Source organism: Apaloderma vittatum, unplaced genomic scaffold (assembly GCF_000703405.1).
Source record: "Apaloderma vittatum isolate BGI_N311 unplaced genomic scaffold, ASM70340v1 scaffold19747, whole genome shotgun sequence".
Taxonomy (NCBI): Eukaryota; Metazoa; Chordata; class Aves; order Trogoniformes; family Trogonidae; genus Apaloderma; species Apaloderma vittatum.
Genome location: NW_009728052.1, coordinates 1 through 11,799, shown reverse-complemented (window position 1 = coordinate 11,799; position 11,799 = coordinate 1). Strand labels below are relative to the sequence as shown.

Below are 11,799 nucleotides of genomic sequence, written 5' to 3'. Positions count from 1 at the left end.
TATTTGTTTGGGCTTTTGGTCATTCATCCCCCTATTTAGGTTTTCTCCTTTACCACAGAAACTTCCACGATTATATTCACTTGTTAAACTCTGCTGGAAAAAAAAAATCTCCAGCAGGAGACCAGCACCTGGCAGTAACTAACAAACCTTGTTTGCTCTCCATACATTGGAGAGATTGACTATCCCCAGAGCAAATCTAGACTAGCTATTCTGGGTGTTTTTTCTCTGACTCCGATACAGTTTCGCACCTCTCCTGCCATCACCACTTCCAAACGCAGTTGAACGCATCTGTAAAGTGAAGGGAGCAGACATCAGCAGCACCCATCTGCTGCAGTACCAAGACAGAACAGCGGGGTATTTCACACAAGAGGAAAATGTAATTATCCTAATCACCCCTATTACTACATGCTTCTTGCTATATGCTTTAGAAGTGGAACTTCAACTGTCTGATTCAGGTTTGCTTGCACAGCAATGGGGAAGAGCAGATACCTTCTGCTCAAGTATGTTGAGGTCTCGCTCTGGCTCACCGGGGCTGCCAAAGGACACGGTGCCACCACCACAGACAGAGCTGCTGAAGCAAGTCATGTCCTTCCCTGCCATGCCCTGTACCAGCTACTGTCAGGTGCTCTCAGAAAAGGATGCTTTCACCACAGCTCACTGTGGCAGCATTAGGTGCCCGGGACAAGCACAGAACAAGCAATGCAAGCGCTGCAGTGCGACAAGCGGGTCAAACCTGTGTGCAAAACCTTGCCAGCATTCCTTAGAAAGAAATCTTATCTCCTCGCCAAGGAGCTGCGAGCTGATTGTGGCAACAGGGCAATGCAAAGGGCCAGCCAGAGCCACTGCAAGGTAGCCTGGAAGGGAAGGCAGGAATGATGGATGGTCAGAGAACTGGGATACACAGGGTCACTAGGCAGCACAGGAGTAAGGAAATGCATCGCGTGCTGCAGAGTCAGCAGGGGAAATGCAGCACATTTAGGAGCTGGCTTGGAAGAAGGTAGCAGTGAACATATGTGGCTACTGGGGAGCGCAAGACAGATGTGACTAGGGAGCATGTGGGCCATTGCTCTTAGGCTGAGACTGGGGCAGACAGGCAAGACTGTGGTCAAAGACATAGTTTTCCAGCTGTTATCAGTTCCTTGGGACAAATAAAGTGATAACACGTACTAATTAATACATGAATTATACCAGCAAGTCACTTTTTGTGCTAGACAACATTAAAAATAAGAAACAAAACAAACAAAAACCCAACAGGACAATTTCTTCCAAGTTTCCTACTGCTCTACCCCTCCAGCAGCCCCCAGCCCAGAGCAGCACTCCTCACATGCTTACCAATGTGCACCCCCAGCTTTATCCCCTCCTTCCTCGAATCCTGCCGCAGGAGAGAGCTGCCTTCTCTCTCCTCTTCTGGCCAGGCACGTAAAGGAAGGAGGTAGCTACAGTGAGCACCTTATTGCTGAAGGCAGGGAGCCCAGCTGGCTGCAATTGCTAAGGGATCACTCCTCCTCCTCCACATTGGTGTTGGCTGCCTGGGGGAAGGGACAGGGTGAAACCTCTGAATTGCCCAAGCAGCCTCACCTGGCTGCTCTCCTTTGGGGCTGGCATTAGAGAAGGTGCTCAGCCAAAGCACCTCCCTTATCCTAGCATCTCATTCCGTGTTTACTCCCTGCGGGTCCATCGATCTCCTCCGATGTTATTATTTTCCCATGCACAAGACCATTAAGAACAAGAGCCAGGTGGGTGACATGGAGTCACCATTTGGTCACAAGCAATGACACTGCCTGTCTGTTACTCCTGGCTGCCGCAGTGTCACCAGAAACCTTCCCAGGAGAGGGAGTCTTTAGAGGTAGGGGGATTACAGCACTTCTAATAATGTCAGACCAAACTCACTGGCAATAGCATTTTTTGGAGTCAGAAACTGTAGAAATGGAGAAATTATGACTTGTAAGGACTGCAAACCATCCAATGTGAAGCCTCTCGTGCACCTGCCCAGTCACAGCTACTCCACCAGGGCAGATGTTTCTGCCACGCTCCCGGTGACAGACTATCAACGGCTGGAGTGTCTCCATCAGAGGGGAAGTGGCAAGGTTGACAAGTGATTTTTTTTACGCATTGTATTATCAGAACAAATGGAGAAATTGTTTATAAGTTCTGGTCATTTTCCTTTCACATGGTGTCAGGGTTTGAACCCTGGTCGGCAGCTAAGGGGTGTCTGCAGGGGAGGCTGAAGCCTTTGCACCAGTGCTGAACACCCGAGGTGCAAAGCATGCATTCTGCGATGTATTTCCATTTGAAATTCAGTGGTGTAACCACAGCTACAACTGTGTCATGGTAAATTGCAGTTCCAGGTAATATATAGGCAATTATAATGACACACACACACACATATATATATATATATTATGGTGGCTCGATAATACTTTTTTGTTTGTTTGTTTGAGAGTTCTGAGGCATTCTTGAGAGGCATCTTAGACAATGAAGAAAAAAAAATTCAAGCTAAAGAGGAATTTGTGGAAACCTTAGCAAAGTGACAGGCTCCGAAGTAGTTAGATCAGAATGGTCTAGTCAAAACCAGTAAAACTCTAACTCACTTCTTTTAAGTCAGAGGTTGTTCAGGGTTGAAGTGCCAATGTAAAAAATGAAACAAACAGTACTTTGAAACATGTTCATTAAGTAAAAGTAAATTGCTTAATGTTAGAGTTCTAAAAGCAAAATTTAATAAATTAATATATGCATGCCAGATAAAAATACAAAATTACAATTGAAATAGCAATAATAATAAAGGAACACTGTTCAGCATTGCAGATTTCACTGCAACAACCATAAACATCATGGAGAATTACTTAAAGTAACATTTAAAGTACACATTTTGCTTCTGTTAAAAAAAAATTACTATATGATGAAAAAAATGAGAAAAAACCCAAGAAGAAGTCAGCCCCAAAGGTGGCAGAGAATGATATGAAATGTCAATAAACTGCCAGAGGCTCCATTTTACATACGTCGGCCGTCTTTTTTAGTATCAGAAACCAATTACATAGAACATAAAAGCAAATTCACAACAGGTTTACACAGAGAACATGCTGAATTACAATCACAAACTATCCAGAACAAAGATGCTGCACCAGTTCAGTTGTTTTCTTCATGGAATGAGTCTCACCAGAACAGGGAGAACAGGGAGCAAATCATGCAATAGCTTTAGGCTTTTTGTTTTTCAGTTTAACATGATAAACACCCAGGATTACTAGTACTGGAAAGTATGTGTTAACCTTTTTCAACATCAGCTGAATGGCACTACAGAAATGACATAGAGTTCCTTCATTTTTATCCTGAATACATCAAAAGCTCTAGTAAATATGGAATTCAGCAACAAGAGCCATTTTAAATTACTTCAAAATATTCCTTCATCCATAGAACACTGTTGCTTCCTTTTTTATTACAAAATCCCCCAAATATTCAAAATAAAATGTCTTCATTTTTTATAAGCATCTCCACCACAAGTCTCTGATAACGGATGTCATTCAATGCAGCCATCGCATCCAGTTCTGGCGCTCTCATGAGAGTTGGTCCAAAAACTATGCCCAGATTCTCTGCACTCATCAGATTTTCCTTTTCATGGAGTGTTACTCTGTGAAAAACAAACAAACAGAAAAGGACAGTGTTTTTCACGTTCGTTCTGCGCCAAACTATGCCTGTGTATGCTTGAAAACCAGGGAAACTGGTCAGAAACGTCTGCCTTTCCCCAAAGCCTAGGAAAGGCTGTCGTTTCCCGCAGGAGCAGGCAGAGCTGTCGGGTGAAACGCTCAGAAGCGCCGGCGCTGCGCGGGTTTACAGCGAGCCAGATGCCTGTGTCCTCCCAGCAGGCGCGCAGACCACGGTTACTTGCAGGAGCCACCGGTACCCCACGGCGGGGGAAGGGGTGAATTCAGACAAATCAGAACAATTTTCTCTTGCTCTTTACAGCGGCTGTTCCCATGGGGAGCACACAGTGTTAGTGGTTTTAGGTGAGAGGTGCTATCGTGCCCAGGTGGGATTCTGGCCAGGCTGCCCCGGTGGCACGGCTCCCTCCACCTGGTCACATTGCTCCTCTCCTGGGCATCGAGGGCAATGGCGGGTGGAGGCCACCACATGTGAATTCCCTGCCTTGAGGCACTACAGGCTAACCCTGCTAAGCTGGACGCCTTGTTCCTCTTCAAGACAAACTATGTCCTGTGGAGTGTACTAAAAAAAAAAACAAAATAGAAAAGTGAATCATCACTTTGAGGCCGCTTTGAAACCACCGGGGTCTCGCTGTAACCTCATTTGCACGGCACTCTGAGCAGGTCGTTAAACCTGTGCTCTGACAGGCCCACTTCCACCCCTCCCTCTTCGGGGGTCCTTGGCAGCTGCCGAACAGCCGAGCCCCCGGATCAGGGAAGCCTCCCACCGCCTGGTTCCCATCTGCGAGGAGGAGGAGGAGGCAGGGAGGCCATGTTCTGCTGCTCCACAGGAATCCGACCTGTTCAAAGCTGTGGGCTGAGGCCCTGCTGTGGGGGGTTGCAGGTTTTCAGGCCACCTCCAGAAATGTAGTTTGCCCAAGAATTAGACCCACAGGAGAGTCTGCTCAGCAAACGCCAGAAGGGCTCTTGCTGACCAGCCACGACTGATGCTGGGACCGCAGGATGGTATTTCTTAATGTGGGCTCAGAAGCGGCTTGTGCTCTCCTGCGCTGCTCTGCCTCAGCACGGGGGACGTCGTGTCCTGCACGGGGTGGGTGGAGGAAGGACAACCTGCCTGGGACACCTGGACACTGAGCATCACTGCTGCCCACCCCAACACACGCAGAGAACACAGGCCTAAGCTTCTGCCTTGGTTTATCCCGGTGAATTGTCTCGCTTAGGAAAAGAAACGTAGATTATGCCTATGTTTTAATACACATTATGATTTAAAGAATCCATAAAGATTCTCAGAAACAACCAAGAATCCAGGGGCAGAGGAGTCTGGCTAAATTACTTCTCTTTTTATGACTGTGGCATCTTGCATTGCATGAACAAATCCTTTGGTACACAAAATAAATTTCAAGATTTTTTCTTCCTTTTTTTCCCTTCTGCCTCAAATTTTATTTTAAACCAAGTCAGACTGATATTTCCATGCTGCTACATTTTCAGTCTGCAATTATTTCAAACAAAGGAGCTGCGTCTGGTTACCTGAATTCAGCTGCAAGACAACTGCCTGTCGAGCACCACAGCTCTTCTTAGCAAATATAAGGAAGTTTAAAAATGAGTGAATTTTGTCACTCTTCTACCTCATCACTCATCTACACCAGAAATATGAAGTGCAAAAGCAACTTACTAACTAGAGTAGCAACAGCTACTCTTGAACAAGGTAGGGAAAACAAACTACTCTTCACATGCAGTAAGGTGTTTTGCTTTTTTTTGTTCCCACATCTCTCATCCTGGTGTCTGTTCTAAAACATCCATTAGAAATGGCATTGAAATAAATAGATAAATCAGGCAGAAACCCTGTAGCTGAATTTTGCCTGAGGCACTACACGGAGTCAACACATTTCTACTTGTAGAAGAACTATGAAAGGAAAAAAACAGAAGACAGCTTAAAATAAAGTATTTTTCTAAGGAAAGGGAATGATTCCTATATATTGATAGTAAGTTCATGTTACCTGAGAAACTAAAATGGGTGCCCCAGCATGTCACATTGTGTTTTTAATCCCCTGCTTTCCTGAAAGAAATAGAATCTGTGCTGCTGTACTGAATATTCATCTGCCAGTCTGTCTCTAACAATTTTTCAGCTTACTGACTGACTTCTATCGTGTCTCGGGGAGCAGGAGAAGCCTCAGACACAATTTATGCTCCTGTGGTTTTGAGAAGGTGGCAGGTGGAACAAGAGGCTCCAGGCTGATGAGGAATGGCTGGCAGACCTCACCAGACACGTGGCCGCAGGGCCAATTAACACAGTGCCTAATCAGCATCAGCTCAAGCCTAGTGGTTGGCATGTTTTTTAGGGTGTCAGATGAGATCTGGCAGAAGACGACCCTGGTCTATAGCCATTAACCTGTATTAGTTCTTTGCTCAGGAAGTGTTACTTGTTACTCCCAGAGGTGCAAACAGCTTCTTTTTACCATAAATGCTCACTATAACCTTAAATATAGAGCAAATTTGTTAGGTAGATGACTTTTGTGCTTAAAACTACTGTGTTTTTTTAAAAATTATTTTCTTTAAGTGCTTTGCCGGTGCTTTTAGTTGGACAAACCCCAGTATTGGGGTATTCACTGTTGTGCAGACTATCGTTCCCCACCACAGTCTGGATTCTGTGGGCCTTGCCCAGACTTTTCCGCAGCTCCTAACAGACTTTGCTAAAAATTAGTTTGGCTTAGAGTTCTTTCCAGATAGTCCACTTACCTCTTCAGATGCGCCATGAGATACCGTAATGTTTCACAGTGTGCAGGTGGCAGCAGCTTCAGCGCCTCATGGAGAATTTCCAGCTGTTCATCCGGATCGGTAGTTTCTGAAACACAGATGTTCAACTGTCACCAAGTGCGCAGCCAAAATTCACACACAGAAAGACAACAACAGTGGCCTGCACAGGAGACAGGGTCTCACAGCTCTGCTGGATTTCTGATTTCCAAAGTCTATCCAACCCCCACGGTGAAGGATCTGCCTGTCCAAAGAGGTGCCCAGAGCACCCTCAGGATGTGACTGGTTTTGGACAAGGAAAACTCCCCAAAGTAAACTGTACTCCACTGGAAGATTCCCTGCAGCCTATTAAAAAAAACCATTCTCCTGGCAATCCTTGCTGACTGGACTAGTTTTGCACAAATAATCTACAGTGCAACCCTGGGACAGCAGAAGGTACTGGGAACTTTGCCATCAGCATCTTTGGCTGTGTCCACACTACTTGGAAAAGAGTCTTCTCCAGAGGAGCAGTAAGACCAGCATCCAGCCTTTGTTTTCTACCTACAGCTACCTCACACCTTTCCAGGTGTGTCTGCTACATTGCAGAGGTGCTGCAGGCAGCCAGGATGCTTGGGAGACAAGTTCCAGCTGGGCTTACCGTCACTCTTGCAAGGCCAGCCTTGAAGGTGGCCTTGGGATGAATGCTTATCAGCTGATGAAAATACTCAAAATGGACACCTCTAGAAACAAAAGACTTCTCTTATTTCTAAACATTTTCATAAATCACCTTCTTCCTGGCAAGATAAAACCAACAGACTTTAAATGTCGTTGTCAAGTGCCAGGGATTCATGCAAGACATACAAAGCGACGTAATCCATAATACGTGATGAAAAGGAAACATTCCTGGTGACAAAGAAAAATGTAGCCATCATCATGTAGCATCACACAGTCATGTCGTAATGTGCAGTGCACATTTACTTCTGCAATCCTTACTAAATAGGGCATGCGGGGTAAGAGCTGATAGGACAGCTATTAAATGAACTGGGAAGTACGGCACAAAAAGGAGAAGAAAAGGTTGAGAATGAAAATCAGGAGGAAAAAGCGTTATACTTACTTGCAGACTCTATAAACTTTGGGTAGGCATCATACGTGATGAGTGGAATTGGCAAATCCCTGAAGTACAGTTTAAGTGCACCAGTGATAATATTGATATCTTCATACATATTCACAGAAATATCAGCTTTTTCCCCATCTGTGTGGAGAAGGCACTGACATTAAAGCCTCAGAAATGTAAACAGATGTAAAACAGTGTTCAAAAGAAAAGTAATAACTTGCTTAAGCAAACATTATTAAAAAGAACACAATCACAGACTGTGGCTTTTATAAGCAAAACAGAAATTTACTAGGCTGTGAAGTCCATTGTTTCAGGGTGAAAACTTCAAGCACTTTAAAAAGAAACCTATCCTTTCTTTGCTTCAATGATTACAAAAAATGCAGGGTTTGCTGTTTTGTGGTTTTTACTTTTGAAAAAACCTGCCTGATCTAGCAGTATCTATCTTGTATTAATGTGTTTCTGAACACACTGCCAAACAATACATTTGTCAGCTCTGAATGAGAAATCAGGGAGTCTGTGAAAAGAATTAAAAGAGACCAACTTAGTCCAGGACCTCCTCATTTTATAGGAAAAACGTGTTCAACACGTAGCTACAGCACACTACCTACTCCTGACTGCAGTAGACACAGATCCGGAACTTGGCTTCTCCAGCACATCTCCACCCTGCTAACACTGCAGAGGAGGCAGATGTTGTCTGAATAGGTTCAGTCCTCTGGAGAAATACGAGAAAGAGTTTCCAGCATGGATTTTGGCCTTGATTTCTACTGGGATAGGAGGACTGCAGCTGGAAAGCCTTTAATTTTCCCACTGCCTCTTCTCAGAGAGAAGAGTTTGTTCTCACTGACCTTTTAGGCTGTAATAATGAAAACTTTGTTTGCACTATTGTATTCCTCCTATTATTTTGGAGCTTTCATCCAGAAATACAGATTTAAGCTGCACAGCCCTCTTAAGGCACTTTACTACTTGCCCTCCCTCCCTCTCCCATCCCCCTGAGCGTAGTTTTGCAAACTAGGGCAGTAGTTTAGAAAGCTTTGTCCTTTCCTATGCACTTCAATACTGAAGCACAGATACTGATGGAAGGAGAAAAGGAGATTTTGGTGATAAAGGCTCAAAGTGAAGCTGATATGCTTTTCTGATGGGGAGACTCCCCTTCAGCCAGTGCAGTTGCTGATGCAGTGGAGTGTGAGGCAGACAGAAGCTGTGCAGAGAAATCGTGTATATTTAATATATCAGCACAAAGTTGCAGCACACAGGTAAGACTGTACCTCTGTCAAATGCCATTTTGACATCTTCAATCAGATCACTAAATCCTGAGACTCTGTATAGTCCTTCGGAATTAAGACCTGCAACGAACATTTTAACAATATTAAAATTACTCTTCATTTTAGTTTCCTTGCACACAGTTCTTCCTTTGTCAGGTTCTTCTTTCAAGGCAGAAAAAGCAGACACATTTTAAAAGCCCTACCAGTCTTCTCTTTCAGAATAAAATCTTATCCTGGCCTTTTAATCCTGACCCTTGAGTGAGCTGCCTTGTTTTATCAGCACTACATTATATTTAAACAAAAGATTTCAGAATTGAAGAAACATATTAAACCAATTACAACTGACAAAAATAACTGAGATTAACATACTTGATGTTCAGTTATTATTTGAATGAAAACAAATACTCTAATTCTAGAACAGGATATTCTATGTGGGCTAGGGGAAGTAGCAAAAGGGAACACATCAATACTAACCACCTTTGTTTTAGCACATTCACTTAATTTTTGAAATAAAAATATTACTGGAAAGATAGGTGCCAATATATAACTATAAAGCAGTAATTGTCCATTAAGCAATTTCTAGCAGAATCTATAAAAATTATAAATGGGTATGAACCACGAAATAATGCGAAGTACAATATTAGCCATGTAGGATAATGGGCAGTCATAAAATGTCTTGTGCAAATCTGTTTTGAGCAATCATACATTGAGCAGAAACCCAGATGACCCAGATCAATCTAAACGGATTATCAGCAAGGCAACAAAAGTCCATTAACTACGCCTTACCTCTAGATTCAATTTCCCTAATGCACATATCTACTACCATTGGTCTCTTAGTGAAGTGTGCTTTTACTAGCGTTGTAAGGTCACAGCTGTACACTTTCTTGACGTGCTTCAGGTCTGGCTTGCAGTCATTTGGGACCATCTTGGAACACTGCTTGTGCACGTTTAAACCACAATCTGAGAGAAAAATGAAAAGATGATTAGGTGGGTGTTTGGTGAAAATGTATCCCGAGGCCAGTGCTGCGGAGAACGTACAGCTCCTGCAGAATCTGACCTCATCTCCCAACTACTGCTTCTGCTGTAACCATCAAATGTGTGAGGCAGGGACAGAGACTATCTACCCAAGACATTTCTTCTATCTCTGAAGATGCTGTTTCACAGGGTGTTTCTGAAATAAACACCAAAACAATTCTACTTTAAAAATTACTTAGGAAAAAATTGGGGTTTTTTTTCTTTTTACAACATAAGCAAACAACTTCACAGCTTTACTATACACATGTTGAGAATGAGATTTAGTTTAAATGAAATCAGGTTATAGAAAAACGTTTGTTCTGCCTAAAAACCACACAAAACATAACGCTCAGGGTTTGAGAAGGGAAAATCTCAGAAAACGTCACCAGTTACACAGTGCAGATGGGAAGAGCAATGCAGTTCTCTTTAAGCTAAGCACAGGCTGCCATCAACACTATCGGTCCGCAGGGCTGTGCAAGGAGCAGCCTCCCTCCCGCTCTGCCCTCTGTGACTCCAGCTTCGGTGTCCTTTCTCTTGTTTTGCTATGCAGACTCACGGATGCTCATGAGGAAACAGCAACCAGCAACAGCAAGAAAGGTGGCACTGTGCAGTGAGGGTGCTTGCCACGCTCTGATGTGTGCCCAGTATGCACCCAGACTCCAGTTCTGCAAGCGTTTCTGCACCTGGCTCCATTGCCATTCGGAGTCCCCTGGGTTTCCACAGAGTTAAGGGATGTGGTTTCCTCTGCCACTGCATTACTGCACATCTGTCCACATAGATTCCCTTCGTATTTAATTCCTGACAATTTTAAAACACTTGTATTTTTGTTACTGCTTCACAGATTGACTTCATTCTTCCCAAAACAGTAAGCCCCAGAGTTCATCGCTGAGTTTAATTTCCACCAAGTCAGCTGCAGCCTGCTGCTAAAAGCACTTTGTTTACTTAACAGGGCTGTAACACAACCAGCTTTGTCACTTAGGTTCCTCTGTAAGACATCCAGTCTCTGGTTGCAATTAAAGTTCAGCATGTCACCTTCAATCAGTCAAAACTCACACAGATCACTATCCAGATGAAATGGCTGATTAAAATTCTCTTTAGCGATTTCTTACAGGAGCAACATCCTCCCTTGCGAGAAACGGTTAAGGCACGAGACAGGGAGCTGTGAATGCTGAATTTCTGACCTGGTTGTGATTTCATGCTGCGAATGTGACCTTGGGCAAAGCCACGCAACCCGCAACCCGTCTCCCTGCAAACAAGCAGCACCACCATGGGGATCCACCCTGCTCAACTTCGGTGGCTTGTTTTGAGCCACAGCCCCCCTCCGGGCTTGCCCCAGATGCTGCACAGCACAGCTGGTTGTCCAGGAGCCTCAGGCAGTGGCAGGTTCAACCACTGTCCCTCCAGGCGTGGAACAAAGAAGCTCTGAGCATGCAAGCCAGGGCAGGTAAGGGGAGCTCCACCTACACTTTAAATATCTGCAGCCAGCGTTACATTTGGTCTGAACTTTGAAAAACCAGGTCTCTCCGTGCTTTAAATAGGGAACCCAAATTCATTGGAAATGCATGACCCTTTAGTGTGTCAGTGCTGCAGCTGTAACATGGGAAGGACAAGCTGTTCTTGCCTTCTCTGGGTCTTACAGAAACGTAAAAAATCATTAAATGTTTTGTGGAAACGCAGAGGTAAAACTACTCATCTTCAGTGTAAAGTTTGAATACTGTGCTATTATCAGCACTTTGAACAACAAGAAGACGAACTATTGAAAAGGTGCTATTAAGCAAATACCATCCATTCTGCTTTCAGAATAAAGATGTACAGTAAAAATAAGAAGTTAAATAATTAGAGGCTACTTCTTAAAGCACACACAGAAGGGAAACAAATTAAGATCACATAGGAAATCTTAATTCTTGATTTCCTTTATTTCCAAACTTTAACTTTGCAATAATGTTTACAAATTCAAATATAATTATTAGAATTCTTAATATAATTATAGAATATATAATCACATTAGGAAATATAATTATAA

The 11,799-nt window shown here is 43.7% G+C and overlaps 1 protein-coding gene across 2 annotated transcripts; it reads right to left on the bottom strand.

Annotated features, from left to right (window-relative positions):
• Positions 1 to 2,694: 2,694 nt before the first annotated feature.
• On the bottom strand, positions 2,695 to 9,720 carry CHN1 (chimerin 1). Of its 2 annotated transcripts, XM_009873948.1 has the most exons (6): positions 9,549 to 9,719; positions 8,766 to 8,843; positions 7,501 to 7,638; positions 6,393 to 6,498; positions 3,423 to 3,625; positions 2,695 to 3,152 (listed from the first exon to the last, which is right to left on the bottom strand). In XM_009873948.1, the coding sequence occupies exons 1-5, from the start codon at positions 9,685 to 9,687 to the stop codon at positions 3,454 to 3,456; spliced, it is 633 nt and encodes a 210-aa protein (XP_009872250.1). In that variant the 5' UTR covers positions 9,688 to 9,719; the 3' UTR covers positions 2,695 to 3,152; positions 3,423 to 3,453. The 2 variants fall into 2 exon arrangements, with proteins under 2 accessions (XP_009872250.1, XP_009872251.1); XM_009873949.1 differs by having other exon boundaries at positions 2,695 to 3,625; positions 9,549 to 9,720.
• Between the last annotated feature and the right edge of the window lie 2,079 nt (positions 9,721 to 11,799).